The sequence below is a fragment of the Aptenodytes patagonicus genome, chromosome 1, assembly GCF_965638725.1.
Source record: "Aptenodytes patagonicus chromosome 1, bAptPat1.pri.cur, whole genome shotgun sequence".
In the NCBI taxonomy this organism is placed as follows: Eukaryota; Metazoa; Chordata; class Aves; order Sphenisciformes; family Spheniscidae; genus Aptenodytes; species Aptenodytes patagonicus.
Window position 1 is genome coordinate 10,887,825 of NC_134949.1, and position 23,571 is coordinate 10,911,395.

At 36.4% G+C, this 23,571-nt stretch overlaps 1 protein-coding gene across 8 annotated transcripts in view; it reads left to right on the top strand.

The window, feature by feature from the left end:
• CACNA2D1 (calcium voltage-gated channel auxiliary subunit alpha2delta 1) overlaps window positions 1-23,571 on the top strand; it is a 434,729-nt gene that overhangs the window by 398,622 nt on the left and 12,536 nt on the right. For 5 of the 8 annotated variants that reach the window (XM_076360204.1, XM_076360283.1, XM_076360534.1 and 2 more), the window contains 15 exons: window positions 1,605-1,702; window positions 5,847-5,931; window positions 6,141-6,203; window positions 7,181-7,284; window positions 8,552-8,638; window positions 9,007-9,074; window positions 10,423-10,461; window positions 11,720-11,791; window positions 12,338-12,490; window positions 12,581-12,633; window positions 15,206-15,261; window positions 15,405-15,534; window positions 17,554-17,666; window positions 20,730-20,812; window positions 22,140-22,313. In XM_076360204.1, the coding sequence (XP_076216319.1) occupies window positions 1,605-1,702; window positions 5,847-5,931; window positions 6,141-6,203; window positions 7,181-7,284; window positions 8,552-8,638; window positions 9,007-9,074; window positions 10,423-10,461; window positions 11,720-11,791; window positions 12,338-12,490; window positions 12,581-12,633; window positions 15,206-15,261; window positions 15,405-15,534; window positions 17,554-17,666; window positions 20,730-20,812; window positions 22,140-22,298 (1,363 nt within the window). In that variant the 3' untranslated portion in view covers window positions 22,299-22,313. Of the gene's footprint in view, window positions 1-1,604; window positions 1,703-5,846; window positions 5,932-6,140; window positions 6,204-7,180; window positions 7,285-8,551; window positions 8,639-9,006; window positions 9,075-10,422; window positions 10,462-11,719; window positions 11,792-12,337; window positions 12,491-12,580; window positions 12,634-15,205; window positions 15,262-15,404; window positions 15,535-17,553; window positions 17,667-20,729; window positions 20,813-22,139; window positions 22,314-23,571 lie in introns of those variants that run through there. The other 3 variants (XM_076360363.1, XM_076360445.1, XM_076360724.1) reach the window with 1 other exon arrangement.

Sequence of the window (23,571 nt, forward strand, 5' to 3'; positions counted from 1 at the left end):
CTGTAAAGTCTGACTGTCATCATTTATTGATGTTTTTAATGGAAATCTTCTACACATCTGTTCATTTCTTGTGGCTGTGACTTTTAAGATTTTACGACTTTGTACCTTAGCTTCTCACTGGTAAAATAGGTACCATAATACTTACCTCGAGATGTTTTCCAACTTCAAGATAAAGTGTTTCAAAGCTCTCTATCACTTAAGGATGAATTAAATTTTGATTTATCGAACATAAAAAATGATTGAGTCATTGAAAATTGATCAAGTAAGTTCATTAGTTCCCTGTTTTTCATGTGAAATTGTGTAGCCCGTTTCCCTTGTAAATGTATGTTTGCAAGGGAAACATGGTATGATAAATACTTCTTAAAAATTAAGTTCCTTTAAAAGATAGTTATAATAAATAAAGGAAATGCTGTACCATCATGATCAGTTAAGAATTGTTGCATTTCTTATTTATCTTATAAATTCCTGTATCCTTTTAAATTTCAATGTATAGATTGATTTCAATGAATAGATTGATTTCAATGAATAGATTAATTTGTGTGTAAAACAGTCTTCTATCTTCAAATGTATTCTCAGCTTAACTGTTCAATTTAATTTTTCTGAAGGACTGAAGTTATTGATAATCAATTGTAATAATTAGCAGTTTCCAGCAAGTCCCTAGTTGTTAGGTTGATCTACATGAACAAAGCCTGTTTGATACGGAGCTCTGTTTAAATGTGAATGTTGGTATAGTAAGGCAAATTCTGCCTGTAGTCTTTCAGGATCATGGTAAAGTAAGTAAAGGGTAGTAAGATAGCTTATTCATATGAAATACTTGAACAGACTTCTTTTGTTCGTAAAATTAATTGAATATAAAAAGCTCATTTAAAAAGAGAGCTCCCTGCTTTACTGCTGAATACCGTCTACATTTTAATTAAAGTTGTTCAGTGCCACTCACCATCTAATATTTGACTTCAAAATGCCCAGTGACTTTTATTGTGCTTGCTTGTATTCAGTGAATTGCCAAATGAGATATTGCTTTATTTTATTACATTATGTAAAGGACGGTAGTTTACTGTTTATCTGTTTTGCATATGTCAAAACAAAGAGTGTTTATATGCTTATGTGCTGCGTACCCCATTAAAATTGCCTTTAAGACTTCTCAGAGGATAGGACCTTATCCCGTAAATCCAGCCTTAGTTGAACATGAAGTGACTGTTTTAAACAGCAGTCCATGTACTTGCCAGTACAGTTTAACCCAGGAGCAGTCTAAATTCACTGGGCATTTTCTTGTTTAGTTTACAGACTCTATGATCTCTTAATTTCACGGCCTACACTAGTTCTGAGTGCTTTTTCTGAGAATCTATACCCTGTCTCATACATGGAGTTTTCTTATAATTCAGATTTAGGCAGGCACTTGAACACTTTATTTCCTGTAGATGCCTGAAATATTCAATATGGTCAACATTCAACATTGACCGTGGTAGTCAATTGACGTAGTAGTGCCAGCCACCTTATTATAGTTGAACGGTTCTGCTTGGACTTTAAAATTGCTGAGCCATATTTGTCTGCTTTAGTAGCAAAGGAAACAAATCTGAGAAGACTGATGTTTTGTTGTTTTTCAGAGAATACTGTAATGATGTAAAAAAATCAGAAAACAACACTGAATTTCTATTAAATTTCAATGAATTTATTGACAGAAATACTCCAAGCAGTCCGTCATGTAAGTATTCTTCTCAATTCACTGAAATTTTTCCGTAGGAAAATACTTACTTATAAATGAGAATTAGTCAAAATGACAGCTTTCATGCCCGAATCATGTGGGTTTGGTTTTTATCTTCACTGATTTTTTTTTTTTTAGTAGAAATACATTTAGTGTTGGGATTTTCTACCCAAGGTAGAGATTGTAAAATTAGTTTGCAGTTTTCTGGGTTTATTTAAGAAAGTTTGCAGGGCATTATGGATCCAGTGTTTTCCACAATTCCTCTCAGCATTCTGTTTTAACAGCAAATAACTACCAGCTCATTTTAATACACTCCAAATATTTTGAATTTATAGTTTTTTCTCTTAAGCATATCAGCCAAAGTAAGTCTCAAATAAACTTCAAAATATTGTAATGAAATCTTCAGTCTGTTTTCTTGTAAGCTTATATAACCAAAATAAGTAAAGAAAAGGAGCCGAGAACCAAAATAACCAATAACCAGAATAAAAGATAAGGAAGTTGGCGGCCGGTCACGAGCGGTGTTCCCCAGGGCTCAGTACTGGGGCCGGTCTTGTTCAATATCTTTATTGATGATCTGGATGAGGGGATTGAGTGCGCCCTCAGTAAGTTTGCAGACGACACCAAGTTGGGTGGGAGTGTTGATCTGCTCGAGGGTAGGAAGGCTCTGCAGAGGGACCTGGACAGGCTGGATCGATGGGCCCAGGCCAACTGTATGAGGTTCAACAAGGCCAAGTGCCGTGTCCTGCACTTGGGCCACAACAACCCCATGCAGCGCTACAGGCTTGGGGAAGAGTGGCTGGAAAGCTGCCTGTTGGAAAAGGACCTGGGGGTGCTGGTCGACAGCCGGCTGAACATGAGCCGGCAGTGTGCCCAGGTGGCCAAGAAGGCCAATGGCATCCTGGCCTGTATCAGAAATAGTGTGGCCAGTAGGAGTAGGGAAGTGATCGTGCCCCTGTACTCGGCCCTGGTGAGGCCGCACCTCGAATACTGTGTTCAGTTTTGGGCCCCTCACTACAAGAAGGACGTTGAGGTGCTGGAGCGTGTCCAGAGAAGGGCAACGAGGCTGGTGAGGGGTCTGGAGAACAAGTCTTATGAGGAGCGGCTGAGGGAACTGGGACTGTTCAGCCTGGAGAAAAGGAGGCTGAGGGGAGACCTCATCGCTCTCTACAACTCCCTGAAAGGAGGTTGTAGCGAGGTGGGTGTTGGTCTTTTCTCCGAAGTAACAAGCGATAGGACGAGAGGAAATGGCCTCAAGTTGCGCCAGGGGAGGTTTAGATTGGATGTAAGGAAAAATTTCTTTACTGAAAGAGTGGTGAAACCTTGGCACAGGCTGCCCAGGGAAGTGGTGGAGTCCCCATCCCTGGAGGTATTTAAAAGACGAGTAGATGAGGCGCTTAGGGACATGGTTTAGTGGGCATGGTGGTGTTGGGTTGACGGTTGGACTCGATGATCTTAGAGGTCTTTTCCAACCTTAATGATTCTATGATTCTATGATTCTAAGTTCTATTGTGGGTTCACAAATTGATTATGGAGATCTTGCTTGGGCTTGAGTTGTTTAAGACCAAAGATTCATGTAATTGCCGCAGTGGTGAGCACTGGGCTTTGGGGAGGTATTCACGTTTAGAAATTGGGCCTTAAACTCTGTTTAAAATAAATGGAGTTACGCTTTTGAACGAACCATCAGTAATGTATTAAAGTCTTGTTCTCATGAAAAATTCAATGTTTGGATTTGTTTGTTTACGCATACAAGTCTGTTTAGCTTTATTAATAATTTCTAAACAGTTGGAATAAACTTTTTTTTGTCTTGCATTCCCCGAGTCTTTTTAACCTGTTGCTCTCAGGGATCACTGATCAGTTCAGTAAGAACCTCTCTGCTAGACCGTGTAACTGAAGGAATGTGCACTTAGATATGAGATCTTCTCACAAAAGGCTATTTTTGTGTGTACGTATGGGTGTTTATTGTTGTTTTTAATAGAGTGATCTTATTCATTGACATATTGCTGACTGGCTGAAATTTTACTTGATTGAGTCCCTTGACTCAATCTTGGAAATGAAAGCATTCACCTCAAATGATTAAACCAGTTAATAAATGAAAATTCTAGTTTAATATTCACTAGTTATATAAGCGAATACTTAGGACACATTTAGTGATATTGTAGTATACACTAGGGCTTAGTAAGTAATTATGTCAAAACATTATCAAATTATTGCTATATTTCATTTTGGAATCCACAACAAAATTCACTTTTTTCCTTCTTTTTTCTAATAATTAAGTTACTTTAAAAATAGTCTCCTGAATAACTAAACAATGTTGACTAAATGAAACAGTGGCTATGGAAATTATCTCAGCTAAAAATGTTTTTCAAAAGGAATAACTAGTAAAATCCCCAAATTAAAATAATCTATATACTGTAAGTTTAATACCTGTTATATTTTGACTCACCCCATCCAACTTTAACCTGTTAGAAGTTAGCCAGGAAGTTAGACAACTACCTCTGCTGTTACTAAGGGGACAGTAAGAGCAATTCACCCTACTTGTCTAAGACATCCGCTTTATGTAAGTAAGCAAGTCTCACTTTGTGGGGGTGCATGCAGTACAAGGGGATCCTGAACAAAAGATGCATCCAGTAAAATATTAGAAGTCTATATTAGCAGAGATAAATGTCACTCCAGGAGACATATTTTGATATTTATATTCAGACACAATTTGAATTTAATTTCTAGGAAAACGTGAATGCAGCAAGGCCCTCCAAATTTCATCCTTACGTTAATTAATGGGGTTTTGTCATTACTTCCGGCTGAAGAAATATTTTTAAAACAGTACCCTAACTTATATTACATACTCTACTATGACATTGTGCATGTGAATAGGGAAGGTGAGTCTGTGGGATTTGATGCAGTTTAAGAGGTTTATCTAGCTAAGCCATGTAAACATATCTAATGAGAATTAAATTAATGTATTAAGGTGAAATGAGACAGTGCTTCCTGCTGGTAAATCAGAGCTGCTGGCTCTGTGCATAGCATGCTCACACATTCAGGCTTCAGTGGATTTTATGAAAAAGCCTTTTAGCTAAAGCTTATGAAGCTTTTCAGTACCCAAATACATGTCCCTATTGATTTGTTTTGTGAAAACAGATTGAATTAGGGCTTTTTTTTTTTTTAAAAGTCAATATCAGTTTTCTGGAATCTGAGTCTTAGGGTGAAGCACAGAGCATGTCATGGCTCTCTATGGAGCAAAACTGAAGAAAAGTTGGTGTGTTTTATTTTTATTTTTCCCCAGAAGGAGTTTTCATTCTCCTCAGCAAGGCTGAGCAGCTGGGGTTTGGCAGAACTCAGAGCTGCAGGTTCCAGTCACAGAACAACTGATTTACCAACACTGATTTACTGTGTGACACTGAAGAGCAAGAGACAGATTTTCCCTTTACATTATTCAGCCCCAGTTTAGCGCTGTTTTATTTTCTGTAGTGGTAAAACCTCTTTTAAAGTGTGTGCTTACTTCTGTTGATCATTCCTAGAACTTTCTCTTGCAAAGGTGTACTGAAAAAGATGCTTGAGAAGCACTGACTTCAAACCATCTTTTCAAAGATATTTAAAAATTACATGTCCATCTAAGCTAATAATGCAAAATTAGCTTATTTCCCTGTACCCATTTTCAGATGGCAAATGGTTTTTTTTGAGAGGCTGAGACTTAACTGATTTAAATATATTTTTATTGTAGTTGAATTATCTCCAGTTTTGTAGCACGGAAGAGTAAGTATAACTAAGAATTAAGTGTTGTTTCATTGCATCACTTGAGATAAAAAGTGTTTGAATGGAAACATGCTTTAAAAATAGGTTAATTTCCAAATTTAACATAGGTGCTTTGCAAAGCTGGGACCTGTACCCTTATCACCCTGCTTATTCCTATGACACAGAGATAGTTTTTTAGGATACGATGAAGGAAAAGCTTAAGTGAAGTCAACAGTGTCAGAGCAATCTATTTAACAGTAAGTACTTGATGTAATTTGAAGTTAGACAGTATGTCTAATAGAAATAGCCTCATTTTTGTGGCTGTAGCATCTTGACAACTCAGAATTTCATTTTAGCCGTTTAATGAAACTCCATGTCATATAGTTTCAGATGAGTGTCTTGACTCTTTTGATAGGTAATACTGATATGGTCATTAGAGTTTTGCTGGATGCAGGATTTACAAATGAACTTGCCCAAAATTATTGGAGTAAACTGTCTCTGTGAGTATTCTTTTTCTTGACTGTGGTTTTTTTTTTGATGCATTTCAAAGTTTGATAATAAAATATGTGTGTGTATATACAGATATACAGTTAGTGTTTACACAGGATAGATATTTAATCATGGTTATGCACTTTAATGGCAACCCTTGACATAGGAACTTGTGAGAATTTCAGTCAGTTTTCATTTTAAATCTTATTTTTGTTTACAGTGATGGTGTTGTTGCACAATTTGTTGTTACGGATGGTGGAATTACTAGAGTGTTCCCAAAAAGGTAACAATTATTATAAAATACTATAATATGATAATTTTGAAACCTGAAAGGGTGAAAGGTTAATTAATGGTTTTATTGAATGAAAAACAACTTCTCCTACAGTCTAATCTGTACTGATAACTATGAAATGAATGGAATGTCTTAGTTTCCTTTGATTTTACCTGTGTCACTGCTTGAAACTGATCTGTAACATTATTTCCATAGCAGGTCCTTATAATCCAAGTTTCTAATCAGTGCAGAGTAGCAGTAAAAGCAGTGTCCTTGTAGTAGTAGTGGGGCCATGCTAATCCCTAATTACTCCTAAGCACTCATTTGTTTGGCAGGCTGCAAATACTGTAAAGCAGTAGGTGATTTTTTTTTTTTTTTTAGACTAATAAGAGCAGACCAAATGGTCCAGGCACTTTGAGAGAGAAAAATGTGTCATTACCAGAGGGCAAAAAGGGAATGTGAAAGCGGTCATATAATAAACTAGACATCCCCATCAGTGACTGGGAATAGTGAGGGCACCAGTACAGATATACTGGTAAATGGCAAATTTATCTGTTTTCTTAGGTTAGTCTATGTTTCCCCAAAATGGGAAAATGGCAATGAATTTTACTACTGAAATCAGCTTCTTTTCTGTTTTGGTGTTATTGATGATATAAAAACTTTTGGGATGATTTCTCAAGAGGTAGCATGTGCCATCAAAGTTTGTTTATATTTTTCTGTAAATAGTGTTGCAGTTATATTTGTCTCAATATATCTAAAAATGATGAGACAAGATCCATGTTGTTCCAAGAATACTATTTTCTTTTTTTTTTCCCAAGTTTTTTTTAATAATTACACCTGGCAGTTAACCAGTGAAAGCTGACAAAGTCTGAGGACTATGTGAATGAATCTCACATTATTTCCAACTGTGAAACATAAAAAAAACCCCTGCAGCACAGCTTTAATGAGACTCTAACTATCTTTTTCGATCACTATTTTTTTGTGATTAGGGCAGGAGAAGATTGGTTGGAAAATGCTGAAACTTATGAAGTCAGCTTCTATAAACGGAGTTTAGATAATGACAACTATATTTTCACAGCTCCGTACTACAACAGTAAGTCATCACTGTTTTGAAATGTCAGAGCTAGCTAGTCCAATATAAGTGTACTTGTGGAAGTTTCCCATACCAGTTGAGGTCACTGACAAAGGATGCAAGTGGGACACTTCATAAGGAAAACATCTTGGGAGGTCACTCATTCTTAAGGTAAAGGTAGCTAGGAGGGCACTAAGCAAGGCACATCATAATTTGTCATCGACTGTGGTGGCCCTGGACGCTCAGAATTAACAAAGCTGAAAACATGCAGAGTACTGGTGTTCATTTATTATACTGAAACACTGTTTTACAAAGATGCTTTGGCAGAATTATTTTAAAAGGAAGTGAAAGAAAATTGCACTCGGGGACAATAACATTACCTAAAAAAGCTTTATTTGAGCCAAGTTCTGTATACTTCCTCAGCACCAGACCTAATTTGGAAGAGCTGGTATAAGGGTCCAGAGTCCACAACTCTGTCCACTGCACTGCTGCTTAATTTCAAGTTTGCTTTTGAATTCTGTTTCAGATTGCTGTTATTCACCAAAACCAGTTTGTCTGAAATACTGTGATATTTAAAACCTATATATGCACAATAGTAAGTGCTTGTTACTGATGTGTGCAGCATTAACCTTGCGAAGCTCGTCTAAAAGCAGATGCTACCGCAAATGACATACTCCTCTCTTAAACATATGGGATCTTTTATTGCTGTTATTTCATACTTATTTATTGCATCTTTTCTCAATAAAATATTAACAAGGTAATTAACTAAATTCCCTGAAGCCTTTGTTGTTCCTCAAAGAGCTCCAGGGAATGTACTTTTAACTTGTTTTTACATACTAAGCAGTGTTGAAAACAGGCTGAAGTCCGTCAGAGAAGTAATTGTTGGTTAGTGAGTGGTGTCAGTATAGCCTGCACTGAAAAATACACAGATGACAGCAGGATGAAATCTTTGGCTCTGATCCTGGTTTTAACAGAGCTGCTCACATGTGTAAAGCTATTCATGGCTCTGTTTGCAGAAAAAAAAAAAGGCTATAGTAACTTTATGAAGCAGTGAAAACGTGTAAAAAAATTGAAGGAAGAGAAGTAAACAAAAGTATTCGTCTTAGTCATCCAGATGTTGGTGATCTATTACAGGTGATAAATGCATGGTACAACTGGGTCAGTGCTTTTGAATAAGGATTTTTTTTTAATCATTCTGGGTATTTGAATAATCATTAATTTCAGTTTCAGAGGAAGAGACATTTATATCACCCTAACCTTTTTTTTTCCCCCCCTTCTGTACTCTCAGAAAGTGGTGCCAATAGCTATGAAACAGGTATTATGGTAAGCAAGGCTGTGGAAATAACAATTAATGGGAAGCTTCTGAAACCAGCAGGTAAGATAGAGTGGTGCCGAAACTCTAAATACATTAGTTATTTGGTTTTTGCTCAATAGTGAATTAGAAATTTAATTGAGATTTCAAACGAACTTTACTTTATATAACATTCTTTTCTCTGAGACTGTTTTAATCTTGCTAGTGAAAATCAAGCCAAAGATCTGGCTGTGTTTGAGTAAGAGTGCTTAATTTGTTAGTCTCATGAAGGATGTTGGTGGTCAGACAACTGAGCAAAACTCGTATTTTATCCTTTTCCAGTTTAATAATTTAGATGTTATTATAATTTTTCCTTTTTTTTTTTTTAGGATTCTACAGTTACCTTTTTTTTTTAATTTTACTAAAAAAGACTTTCATGTATTTCTTGTTAGTTGTTGGAATAAAAATTGACGCAACCAGCTGGATGGAAAATTTCACAAAAACCACAATCAAGAGCCTGGTAAGCAATTGACCAAGTCTTTTTTGAACTTTATTTGCATTTCTCAAAGCTTCAGATGCAAATAGGTCTAATAGCTTTTTGTGCCAGAGTCACACTGATGTGTAGTTGCCAAGTAGTTGTGGTATTTAAATCATCCAAATGCACAAAATAAATCTATGTTGAAACAGGCTGTATTTTGTACGTGTCTCACTTTCATAATTATAGAACATGGATAAAGACAAAGAAAAATGACATATTCCGGCCAGTAGCCTCCCTACTAAGATTGTGCTGTAGCAATGAATAAAATCTGCAAAAGAATTGGTTTAAAAAAAAACGGGAAAAAAGTTAATCTATTTTTATTTAATATGGAGGATGGGTAAGCAGTGAACAGTAAGGATTTATATTGCAACCAACATCACAGCATTTTAGCAGAACTTAATGAAATAGGTGCGTAAGCCTTTCATTCCTTACATCTAATGCTTAGGTGTAAATGGGAAGGAGGAAAGGCTAAATCGAAGGGAAAACTAAGGAATTAATAGTGCATTGGGAAAGGAGAGGCACAAAATGAGACAACTGTGGAACAATTGGATGAGGCAATGTTGCTTGCTTGGTTGTATACTAAGGGATTCAATAACAGTGTCTGGCTGTTGTAGGTATTAGAGCTATAGTTGAAATGCAAAATGCATTGCCTAAATGTCAGAACAGTTAAGGACAAAAATACGTAACTGAAAAAGAGAAAGAAAGGGGAATACCTCAGAATTAATTTGAGATGAATGACTGCAGCATTATCCAGTAGTTGTTTTGCTCAGGACATAATGCAAGGAAACAGTTATGTGTGTATGTATACATATATTGCAAGAAAAAGAGAAAAACACGTTAGCAATCAAAGCCATAAACGCTAACTGGAGGTGGTGGGCTTCCTTTCTCACATGGGATTCCCATGCTTTGAGACTGGTGAAGCTCTTCATGGTCAAAAAAGATACTTGGCAGCATGTTTTCTGGGTTTTCTTTCCATACCCCAAACACATGGAAATGCACACGTTCTTTCTCTTTTATTTTATACTCACAACACTGGCATCCTGACAAGTCCTCCAAACTATTTCTCTCTCATGTATTGAGCATTCTCAAAAAAGGAGGTGTACCAGGGACTTTGTGAAAGACAGTAGAGCTTGTGCTGTTGATAATTACTGAGTACAGGTTCTTCACAGAGATATTTGTAATAAACGACACACACTCAAAATTAATTTCGATTGATATACAGATGTTGAAAATCAAATCACTTGTTCTTGTCTTGATTGATTAATATAACTGCAAAATACAGTTTCTTTTGAAATGTTTTTCTGAAGATTACTGTACTTCTGTTTTTTAGTGCAACAGTGAAATCTGTGGCTGTGAGAGAAACAGTATGGTAAGAATATGTTCAATTTATGAATATCTGGCAGATTATGAAAATTCACTCTGTTCTCTTTAGATTTATCTAAGACAGCTATTCTATCATTATTATTTTTACAGAAAACAGGACTTAGTCATTTGTGTCTTGAGAAAGAGATGAAGATTAGGAGGGGAGGGAGTGAAAGAGGGTATAAAAGTCAGGTGAAGTGGTTGTTCAAGAATTATTGCAATGAGGTTATGAGAATGAGAGGCAAGAAAAAAAACACAATAGAGTAAAAGCAATAGAGAATGATGTGAAGAAAAATGTGTGAAAAAGATAATGGTAACTTTCAAAGCGAGAGGCGAATCCTGAGGAAAGGGAGTAATAATTAAAAAAAAAAAAAAAATCTGAGAAAAAGAAATCTAGAAGAAGAGTACCATAGAGAAGGGTAAATACAAACTGAAAAGCACCAGAGTACGTGATGTGCCCTTCAACAGTCATTAGTCATCCTCCTTTCCTCTGTTCCCAGCCCATTCAGGATTTGGGGATCCCATAGCTCTGCTAGCACTCAGGAGAGCACAGCTTCAGGGGCTATCACAGTATCAGATTCTGCCATGTGCTTGAAAGCTTTCTCTGCTTAAGTCTTCCATGAGCTCTTTTGTGGAGTGTGAAGATCATTAAATATAAGAGCTACAGCAAAAAGGGTACTCTGGAAGGTTATCTATTTGGCCTCACTGCTCTCTCTCCAATCTCTGACTGCAAGGATCTTTTACAAAGTGCAAAGCATAGGGAACCAGTGGGCTTCCCAGTCCTGCACCTGACACCTGGAAGAAACGCACTACAATCCTTGGCAAGTGAAAATAATCATGACTAGCAAGCTGAGAGTCTGCCCTTAAGATTTCTACCGTTAAAATTGCAAATGGAAAAGGACTTTAAGCATGGCTGAAGCACACGAGAAGTTGTAGTCCCTTATTATGAGTTAAGATTCAATTATAATCAGATTTAATAAGGATATAGAACTCTTAGAGCTAACAAAGTATTGAGCAAATAAGAATTTACAAAACAACTTTTATGAAATTAAGCCACAAATAAGCCTTTGATCTGTACAGACTTTTGTAGTACTGATAACGCTACTTATTATAGCTTAATATTGGCCCTTGGCTATGGGGTTGTGATTTAGCCTGAGCCACATAGATTTGAAGATAATTCTGAAGTGTTGAATAAAAAATAGTTTCTCACAGAGTGTTATCTTGACAAATCCTTCTGCAAAACATATTTTACTTTCTTACAATAGCATGTGGACTGTGTTATCCTTGATGATGGTGGATTTCTTTTGATGTCAAATCGGGATGAATATACACAACAGGTATGTATATTTTTAAGGGCAAAACATGAAAAACAATAGGAAGAAGTTTTAAAAGAAAAAAATAACATTTTACTCTCAACTTACCCTAAGAATAACATTTCCAAATCACAAAAATTTTGCTGTATCAGAAATTCCAGTTATTTTGTTACTCTTTTTCACAGTCTTATTTATGATTCAGGATGCCATACTTCTACCAAGTTGCGTTCTTTGTGCTCTGCCCTTAGGCTGGTAGGCTGCCGATGGACCTATGATGGTGAGGGAAAGTAGTATGGCATTCACACACCTTCTTTCTCATATTCCTCTTGTTCTTCCCCAAGCAGGGTGGTCTCATTGATAGTGTGTGTAGCAATTACGGTCTAACTGGAGTTCTCCAACCAAGCTTTTGGGAGAGAAATAGTCAAACAAAGAAATAAACACATAAGCAGCACAACCAGATGAGTTGTGTAGAGGAAAAAAAAATGTTGGGGGGGAAAAGTCACAACTGTTTACTTTTTTATGAGAAAAATACTTGGAAATACTTTATCTCCGTATATTCTCCCTCATCAGATTGGAAGATTCTTTGGTGAAATTGATCCTGGCCTGATGCGAAACCTGATTAACATGTCCCTGTATGCCTTTAACAAGTCGTATGACTATCAGTCGGTCTGCGATCCCGAAGAAGAACCAAAGCAAGGAGCTGGACTTCGTTCTGCTTATGTGGTCAGTAGTCCCTTGTGCGGTGACTGACATTCCCTTAAAAGTCTGTAGGTGTTTATACAAATAACATAATCTCTGTTGTTTTTTTCCCAGCCTACGATAACAGATATTTTGCATCTAGGATGGTGGGCTTCAGCAGCTGCCTGGTAAGTACAAGTGTGTAGGAAATCTATATTTCCAAACTAGAATTATTCAGTAGGTTGAGACTGTTTGGTCTTTTTTTTCCCCATAAAACTGCTCTGAACCCTTTGTTCCTGCAGTTTCTCATGGTAAAAATTCTTAGCTACGTCTCCAAACTCCTTGGAAAATTGTGTTCTGTCAACAGTTGAACTCAAAACTACTCTTGCCAGGTTTTATGATTGTGTGTTCTGACTCTACAAAATCAGCGTCAGGAAGTAGAGTTCGGATTAATGGTCTAAGTCTGATTGACAGGTGTGAAGGTTCAGGTGAAATTATTACATTTAGAATTATTGATCACTTGGTTCCATATTTTAGAATATCATCTTTCCCTTTCTCTAGCAGAAGTCTTAAGAAAATCCATGTTTGCTCTTCAGTGAATCATTTTACAAAAAACGCATGAAGCTTCTCTATTACAAAATGTAAAGAAGTCTTGCTTCAGACTGCAGGATAACCAATGTGTTATCTGATGGCACAGTTCAGTTAAAGGTTCTCATGATAATTATTAGTTGGTTCTTTGAAATGGAATGTGAAAAGCACTATTGAACTATTTCAAGGAAGCAAATATATATAAAGCATTTTGGATAAATCTATAGTCATTGTCTTAGCATTTTCTATAGCTGAGGGGAAAAGTTGGTATATTTGGACTGTTGTGGAGTGTTGGGATTGACCTTGAGAGAGGCAGGAAATCAGCAGTAATTCGGTTTATCTTTCACAATCAGAATACTGGATGCATTTTAAAACTAAAGATCCATTTGGGCACTTTCTTTTCTTTTGACTTTGGTTTGTGCATTATCAATAATAGCCACAGAAATAATTTTACCTATTTCAGACCATGTAGATAGACACCCCTATCAGCTACTTCCTCCAGCACTACATTGGGATAAGTAATTGGGACTGAGTTGATACTTTTGCATTGGTGTGAATTGCACCTTTGGAGACTGTTCCTTTTTCTAAAGTTTCATGATACTTATTTTTTTATAATAATTATCAAGCTGGAATAAATTACCTACTTTGTGAAACTAAGAGTTAAAATATATAGCAGCTGAACAAACATCTAGTAATTTTCTCATGGATAGCACTATGAAGATTGTATGTTGGCTTTTATTGTTGGTTACATTTGTTAACAGCAACAGCAAAAACCTTGGTTTTCTTGGACAACAGCAAGCCTCAAAAACTGGAGATGGGCAATAATCCAGAAGAGAAACTTGAGCTCTTCTCAAACAGAGAAACTTTAGTTTATCAGTGTTCAAATCAGACTCAGTGGTCTGGACTCAATTTAGACTTGAGGTTTATTTTGTGTGATGTTTAACTTGAAAGCACCACATGAAAGTACTTTCTGTGGACATGTTTTTAATGGAATCTAGGTCAGAAGCAGGCAGAGAAGGCCATTAAGCAAGTAGAGTGAAAAGCGCTGACCTAAAATGGATTCAGTGAGGCACCTGGCAAAAGCAAATGCAGGGAAATAAGAGAAACTAGGTTATTAAAGAAAACTATAGTGTTTCAGGCAACAATGTGGGATAAAGGTGTGAGTGATAATTTTCAAAATTTATATGGGATACATCAGCATTTAGTTAAGAGAGTACATATCATTTCTCCTTCATGCTCTTTTAACTCAGAAGATTTTACAGTTTTCCCAGGCTGCCTTTTTCACTCAGTTCCCTGTAAATTCTGTGATAAGCCCTTATGAAGGATTACTGTTTTCTGTCAGCAAATTGCATCACTGTTGAATGGCATCAGGTCTCTTCTCATCCATGACGGTTGGTGCACTATCCATCTAATGATTCAAGGCACAAAGCTGTGGATGTGAATCGCAGGGAGTCAAGGAATGTAACTGTTACAATTCCTGTTTTGACAGGTTGGTAGAGGAGAAGGGGGCCATGTATATGGCAAGCTGGTACTTGCTTCAAGTAAATAAAATAGGAAAAATGTGATCATGAGTGAAAAAAAAAATTGAAATAAATGGAGCTCTTTAAGCCTAAGTGTTTTGGCAGCGTCTAGGAGGAAAATATATTCCATACAGCAAGAGCAGGAATAGAGATGATTTGAAAAGTCAACTGCCACAGTAACGATTTTTATAATATACTTGTAATATTCCAGTGTTCGTCTCCTTCTCAGCAATTTAATGAACCTTAATCAGTGTGAAGTATCTGATCCAGGAGCATTTTTCCTGAGTGTGTTCAAAAGGAGTTCTGGTTGGTTTAAGTGTTAGAGGAATGCCAACATGCCTCTTCCACCTCCCGCAGAGGTATAAAAGGAGGACATGGATGGCATGATAACATTTCCATTATGTGAGTTATAAGCACAAATGATGGCAAATGTCAACAGTAGAATAAAAGATTAGTGTGAAAGAAGACCTGGGAGAAAGTGTGAAAAGAAAACTGTAAGGTTTAAAGAAACACAGCTTTAATAACTGACAAAAGCATAATAAGCCGTGATGATTTTGTTAATAACTCTTATTTGAGTGGGTTTTAAGGATCTATTAAAATACAAAGAAGGCAAAGAGCCTTTAATAAATACATATTGTCTTTTTGTGTTCAGGTCTATCTTACAGCAGCTGTTTTTGAGCTTGACTTTTCCACGTTTCCTTGAAGCAGGTAAGTCAAGAGAATGTTAAAGAGTCAACTTTGAGTGAAGTAGAAGGTAAGAATCTAGGCCGGGGGCCATATTTGGATCACCCCATTGCGTCTGTGACTTAAAAATGTCATTGTTTATTTATTTATTTTCTTCTTTCTGTCAGCTGATATGGAAGATGATGATTTCAGTGCCGCCCTGCCTAAAACGAGCTGTATCACTGAGCAAACTCAGTATTTCTTTGAAAATGATGATAAATCCTTTGGTGGGATTGTAGACTGTATAAACTGCTCCAGGTAAAATTTCTTCAATATAAACAGTAACTTTTAGATATTCATTTATTTTACAAAAGATAATGATAGTATTATAAGAACAAAAAATATATTTTGGATTAATTACACCAAACTTACATAAGCAAGACAGAGAAGTATATAGGCAGTAAAATGAGGAATTGCATTCTCTTTGTATTTGTTTAGAATGAATTTTAACTGTAATAATTTAAAGAATTATAGAAATATTTTAGTCAAATTTTTGTTTTATGATCTGTGTATGCTCCATGGAAATTGTATTTCTATCTCTGTTACAATTCGTTTTCTTTTAATTGATTACGTGAACTTAAAGGCGTTCTGCAATATTCAAAAGGAGATGATTTTCTTTAATCTGGTTATGTATTGGAATTTTTGATGGTCAAGAAGATTATGCAATTTATTTTCAAATTTACCTTCCAGTCAATAGTGCTCATGATTTAAGAGCTGCGGGTCTTATTAAGCAAACCATGCTGTTTTGTTTTGTGATTAAAAGAATCACTCTTCATGGCCCATGTGCTTATTCAAGGTGATGTTTAATGTTATTTTAAAAAAATTGGTTACTTCAGAAACATAGCAACTTGGACCTAGTTCTGTTTTTCATACAAAAGCCTGCTGGGTTGAAAGTTTGCATACATTAGGAGTTTCTGAAAATGTCTTAGAAATTAAAATTAACAGTCAGATTTCAAACTCCTTGAAGACAATATTTCAAGCCAGGAAAGAAAGACAGAGGACATTGGAGAATTGTGAATACAGCCAAAACACACAGACAATTTTCCCCACTTCCATACTTCCTCCTCCATGTTGCTAGTATGTGTTTGTGTGGTACCTGGTTGTGCAGAGAACTCATTAAGCTTGGTTTTTTAGTTTTGTTTTGGGGTTTTGTAGGGTTTTTTGGTTTGGGTTTTGGTTGTGTTTTTTTTAATCTGGAGATTTTTCATAGGAGTTCTTTAGTTCAGTTTACTGAAAGACTACAGAAATTATTATGCTAATATTGCAAAAATAGTGCCACAGTGTGAGAAAGAGTATGAAAGGACAATTTAAGCTGGTTAAAACAACCAGATATGTAATCACAACATCAATTATGTAGTTAACAGGTATTTTGTCCTCTTATTGTACCCAATCAGTTGGAGGAACTCATCATCTGTGAAATTTCAGAAATAATCTGATCAATTCACACCTAAGTAATAAAACTCTGCTTATATAGAATGGTAACCACCTATATGAAAAGACTTGCCTGTTATTTTATATGTGTATGAAAATGTATTTAGAATCCACTAAAAGCAATTAACCTGTTAGATTGTCCTGCATTTACCTCACTTTGACAGGTAGAATATATTTCATTAATGACTAAGAAATATCAAGGTTTTTTTCTCTGCTTTTTTGAAGGTCTGTCTACCTTTCCAGTAAATTTAAATTGTACATGAAAATTATCCTTGAAAAATCAGGAAATATCCTTACCTTTAGTATCTAAGGCATGAAGTGTAGTATCTATAGCTTAAAGGTATAATGCTGCCTGTTCAATTATTTATGAATTGAAAGTGACCCTACTAACTTAAAGGCCTTTTGTGGAATTATATGTACATAAAAATGCAACAAATATACATCCAATACACAGCATACATACCCTAAGCCTCTTTCTCACCCTTCTTACAGACAGGTTTATGTGTTGGGCTTTTGTTTGAAGAATTGATGCTGAACTGATTTTATTTCTCAGTACAGTTACTGTTGTAGCAGTACAGAGCTAGCTATTAACTCAATTAAAGTCATTTTATGCTCTTCTCCATTTTGTCCGCTAATAAGTCTAGTTGAAAGGGGGAGCCATGGAAATGTCGAAAAGATTACAAAACTTGTTATAAATGCTCTTGCTATTTGTTAATGGAAAAGATAAACAGTAGCAGGCAGAATGAATATGTGAAGTTGGATTACTTTTATTCCAATACTGTGTGTCCTCAAATACGGAATTCCTTGCTTCATTTAAACATAGGTTTTTGTTGGCTTTTTTTCCAGACTTTATCATGCAGAGAAGATTTCAAACACCAATCTAGTATTCATTATTAGTGACAGCCAACTGCTGTGCCGCTCCTGTGACCCAAAGCCACTGATGCAAGCGGAGAAGCCGGGTATCCTTTAAAATCACGTTATTTAGTAGTGTGGATTGATTTTTGGCTATGATATACTGGAATATATTTGGAAAAAAATGGCCTGTTTATGTACATATTAGTAGCATGGTGGCCATTGGAGTACTTGAACCAGCAGACATTTGTGGATGATATCACAAATCGTCTGAGGCAGCAGTCATCGAGGTAGAGAGCAATGCTGTTATTTGTGAGGACCTAAACAGAAATGGGCTCACAGAAACTTAATGAAGTAACCAAAAGGCAGGTGCAAAGTTTTGGATCCAGGACAGAATAATGACATGCAGCTGTACAGGCTGGGGGTGGAGTGACTAGAAACAGCTTTGTAGAAAAGGACTTGAGGATCATGATGGACAAGAAGTTGAACATCAGTTGGCACTGTGCCTTGCAATAAAGAGGGCCAGTCACATCCTAGGCTATGTTAGCAAGAGTGTAGTCAGCAGGTTGGGAGAATTGATCCATCCCATCTTTTCAGCACTGGTGAGACCACATCTGGAGTGCTGTGTACAGTTTGGGGCTCCCCAGTACCACACTGACATACTGCAGGAAGTCCAGTGAAGGGCCACCAAGGTGGCTGGCATCTGGAGCACAGGACAGGCAAGGAGAGCCTGAGAGTCCTGGGTTTGTTCAGCCTTTGGAAAAGACAAGGGTATGGCTGTCTAGAGAAATAACAAAAAAGGGCAACACCAAGATAAGAGTGTTTGGTCATGAAAAGTTGGGATGCTGCACTGATGCCTGCAACACTGAGTTGAAGTGGTGGAGGCACTTTAGTGTGTGCTCAGTGCCAATGAGAACTGCTTACTTCTTGTGGAAACTGCTTTAACCATCAAAGGCTAGAGTTTATCCAGCTGCTAGCATAGAATTTCTTCAGAGCTGGCTGGAGAAATAGGGGGCATACATGTTAAGCAGAGTCCTTGCAACACATGCATTAAAATCAAAAGCATGTGAAAGGTTGTTCTAATTTACAACCACCTTCTCTATGCCTTTAGCCTGTTCACTCCAGTAGATACCTGTAGATGACGGTGATGGAAATACATAAAACCAACATACACATACTCTAGGCCAGGAGAAATTCACCTCGATTTTTCTCTGCTATATATGCTTGAGGATAGCATGCCAGAGATGGTAAATCAAATCATAATTTGGATTATTATGACAGAATATGGAAAACAATTAGCAATACCTTTGTCCACATCAGGAAGTTAGTTGAGACAGCCTCTCCCATTCCTGAAAGAAAAGCAGATGGTGGTAGAGATGACTGTGTTTCTTTGGCACAAGCAATGCGTTCATTGCCACATTAATAAAACTGGAATTTCATCTACGCTTGGCCTGAAAAGGAAGTTACATTGGGGTGGAAGCAATATCCATGTCATCACAGAACTATGTAAACACAGCCTAATATTCTAATTGGCTGCAGTCCATGACAGTTTGATTAACTGTTGCCACTGTCTGAATTTATAGACAGCACTCACTATAGAAAATGAAGCACTTTTGATGGGAAATGGGCACATGACTTGCATTTCCCTGTGGGGCCCAAACCTACTAGAAAGCAGTAAATGACCTCAAATGGCAGCCAGAGCAGCTGGGTGGGCTTATATTGACTAAATGAACTATTTTATTTTTGTTCCAACTATGCAGTACTAAACTATTCTCTCTTTTTTATAACTAAGGTACATTGTGAAATGCAGATGTAGCATAACATCACACAAGCAGACAGAATGACCTTTGGGTGCTATTCAGATGGTTATTATTAGACCCTGCTTCCTTCTGGCTGGTACAGCTTTCCTTGTGCACATGGTCTTTTAGAATATTTCTATGTTTCAACTTCCCTTTCAGCTGGGCCCCGGCAGAGGAAAGGGGAGGTGAGTCTGATAACGTCTGAATGAAGACAGATGTAGATCTGTTGAACTAAATTCCCCATCCTCTTGCCTTCTCTTCCATTGGGCATCTCCATTCATTGCAATGAAGCTGCTGTAGTACTCTACAGTAGTGCATGAATAGGATTGCTTCAAGTATAAGTTAGAGTTACTAAGATAAGTAAAATTTTGGTGCTCAATTTTTTTAAAACACTCTAGCTTAGCTTTAATGTGTCTACTACAAACAGTGGAATAAAAAAAGCTTAACATACTGAATGGTAATATAAGCAGGTTTCAACAGAAGATTGTTTTGCAGTTTACCATATCCGTGCTTTCAGGTATGCTGCAATGACTTGTGCCCCTTGTTAGCCTGTGGCAAATGTGAAGCATAGTATTTACACTTAAATATCAGCAGTTACAGATTTCAGAGACATAAGCTAAAGCATCACCTCACGTTTACAGTTAGCTAATTAATAGCATGTCACTGCTCCCATTTCTATCCTGCTGTTCTGCTGTTAGTTTGGACAGTATTTTCTCTGTCTCCCTTCATCACTGAAATGCTAATGAGATCTGATTAGGTTTTCTGTCATTTGCTATCAAAGCCTACAGTGGGATGATCTTGTCTATGATATTTGGGGTAATATAGGTGTACACATAATAAAACCAGTAGTTCTTATAGGCCTTCACTGCAATTTTCAGCCTGCATGTAGCGCTAGTTTTCCAAACAGGCTTCCTCACTTTTACTGTGTATCTTCATTTTAGCAGAATAACTCAATGGTAACATACGCTATAACCAGTTAGCACCATTGAAAGTTTACTACTTTATCAAATATATTCTGTAATATTTATGCAATGGTAATAAAAGCAATACAGAAAATCTTAAAAAACCTCAGCTTTTATTTTTATTTTGTGTACAGTTCTGGAAGTGCTGGTTCTAAAAAGTCATGCGGGATGTTTATTTTCTTGATTAAAGCAGTGTTAGAAAAAGTGTATTTGATTTCAATTTATCTGGAGGGTTGGGTTGGTTTGGTTTTCTTTAATTTAAACAAGGAACTGTGACTGTTGATGTTTATTTCAGTACTATCTGAATTAGCATTAAACTTCTGTTCTCCCACGAAAGTAAAAATGTAATGTTAATCCTGCTAATGTAAGATGCACAAAAAACAGTCATGCTCCTTAACCAGAGAAACAGATGAAGGGCCAAATCCTTGTGAAATGGTCAAACAACCCAGATACAGAAAGGGTCCTGATGTCTGTTTTGATGAAGCCAAACAGGTAAAATTGAGCTTGTAAGACTTTAGGACTATCTTTAAAAACAATTGTAGAGCTGTTTTAGAAGAGCAGTGAAAACTATGTTTAAATGTACCTTGGTGCCTGGTAACCTATCTATCACTAAACATACTGTTCACTGTAGACCATAGCCATGCTATTTCAAGTATCCCATGATTAACATAAAATTAACAGCTGCTTTCTTATCTGCCTTTCCTATAACCATTGCACTTTCACACATGATTCCCACTACAAAAAAACCATCAGTGAGCATACAACTGATGGTCTCTGTATGGTGCTGTGAAATTCAGTTCTTCTATGGCTTTCACAAATAGATGATAATCCTGGTTTAGAAGTACTATTTTTATATTAGTGTTTCCAAATATTATTTAAGGTGTTGTTAAATGATTAAAAACATTATATCTGGTTTAGGATGTTGTTCCTCTTAGAAATTCTGCAAATGTGTATTGACCTTAGGTCACATTCTTAACAGGTATAAAAGTGCGTTGCTTTACATAAATCAGCAAAACTATGCTGTTTAGTACTCCCTGTATTGTATACATTACAGTTTTGAAGGAGAAAAATTATAACTGTGCCACATATATAAATTATTTTGAATATACTCTCTGTCTTACCTTTCAAAATACTGTATGAAAGAGAATATGGTGAATTCAAATTATTAGAATAAATTTCAAGACAAAAAGTACTGAACAGGGAAGTACCTGCCATTATATAAAATAAATGTTTTTAAAATGCATTTGTAATGCCTCATCCCATTTCTGCAAAGGAAAGATTGTCCAAAACTAGTGCAGTTAGTTGGCTATAACTGCTGTATACCAAGTTTTGTTCCAGTATATTCTCTGCTTTTCTTTAATGCGGGACAATTACTGAGATGTCAGTAGTGTTAAAAAAGTCCAGACATTTGGTATTCAATGCATTTTTCTAGTAACCAAATTTTATTTTAAAAAGGAAGTCTTCTTACTGGCCAACAAAGGTTAAACAAAGTTGAAAAACCAACCAAAAGCTATTTGGCTATTGTAAATATTCCAAATCCTCTTGATATGATTATTCTCCTGATATGATTGTGTGTGAAAGTACAACTCTTGCTCACTAGCTTGATGTGCTAATCAGTGTGTAAGTCATGTGTTTTGTAACAGTGGATTGTTTTGGTTAAGTTTATTTGCAAAATTTGCCGTGAATCTCTTGCTCTTGGGTGGATGCTTTCACATTAACTCTGCTAACTGCCAGCAATCTGCATGATATCTCATCTTGTGTGTCTTTTTTTCTGTTTTCTTTCCTTTCCTCTACTTGCTACTTTGCCCGTTATTAATAGGATCAGCCTATATGCACAACGAGTCGTGCCTCTGCCATGATGTCCGCTCCTATCTTCATTTTTCTGCAAGTTTTCATGTGGTGTGGATGGTCAGTTACTTTCTCTAATTTTTTGTTTTGTTCTTGGCTTAAAAAATTAGCAAACTTTTTTACTTACTAAGCATACAAAAGAAAACAGAATGAAGCGAGTCCCAAAAGCAACAATCTGGAGCAAATTAGTATTGCAATATTAAGGGAAATTAAATATGAAAAAACCCTGTCTGGAGCCTTATAAATCACAATTACAGAACACAAGGGCCTCTCCCATAGCAAATACAAAGACACGGGAACCTGTTGGGTTTATATGGTCGGCTCTTTGAGATTGCACATGTACGAATTGAGTCAGTGTCATTCCCTTCAAAACATTTTCCTCTTGTCCCTGTTAAAATGAAACAGAAGAAGAAAGTTTTCTGCACAAACAAAGGTACAAAGTAATTAGAAGAGACTATAATACCTGTGAAAATAAAGCTGTACTTAGGGATAGCAAGGATGAGTGCTCTGTGTAAGAGTAAGTGTTGCTATTGAGTTTTCACTGCATTCAAATGAACGCAGATGTTAATGACGGAAGGTAATAGTGTGCATCAATTTGGTTAAACTATGAATTCAGTAAAATCATATTTTTACTTTTTAATTTTTTGCAACCTAAACATATTCATTGCCTAATTACAGCAGAAGGTAGGTTTTTTCTTCTAATGAAATACATGGATACATGAAGTCCTGCATGTTGACCTAGTGCAGACTCTGGGGTTCATAACAAAAGCCTTGGCATTTTAGACTGTGTTGCATTTATTGGTGTGAGAGTGTGCACTGCTGTGCTAGTTGACATGTATGCAAGAGAACGGCTTATCTAAAGAGAATAAAATTCATGACCTTGTCCACTGGAGGGGTTTCTGATCAATATTATTACTCGGAAAACCACTAGAGGGAGATACTAACATATCTATCAAAGTAAAGCTAACTGAGAGGTAGAAATGGAAACTTAGAAGTCATTTTTCAGAGTTACTGTAGTAAAATATTGAAAACTGTAACAATTTAGAACACTCATTTTCTCAATAATTTATATTCTCTTTATACTTGTGGAAGGTTCAATTAATATCACTCGAACATCAGTGAAAAAAAGCTTAAAGTTCTGTTTAACAGCTGTATTTGAGTAATTTTGAAGTTTCCTATTCTGTATTTAAATGATCCAATTACTAGCAAACCTAGGAACTTGCACAGCCTTGGCTGAAGGTTGTAAGAAGGGTGAAAGTCCCTTCCCCCAAGCCAGTGGTATTTCACATTAAAATCTAGAAGATTAACATCTCATGTTCTTACTCATGCGATTTGCTCTGCAAGTAACCTTATTTTAATTAAATAGCTACTATCCAATGTACATAAAGCAGCAGAGACTCACC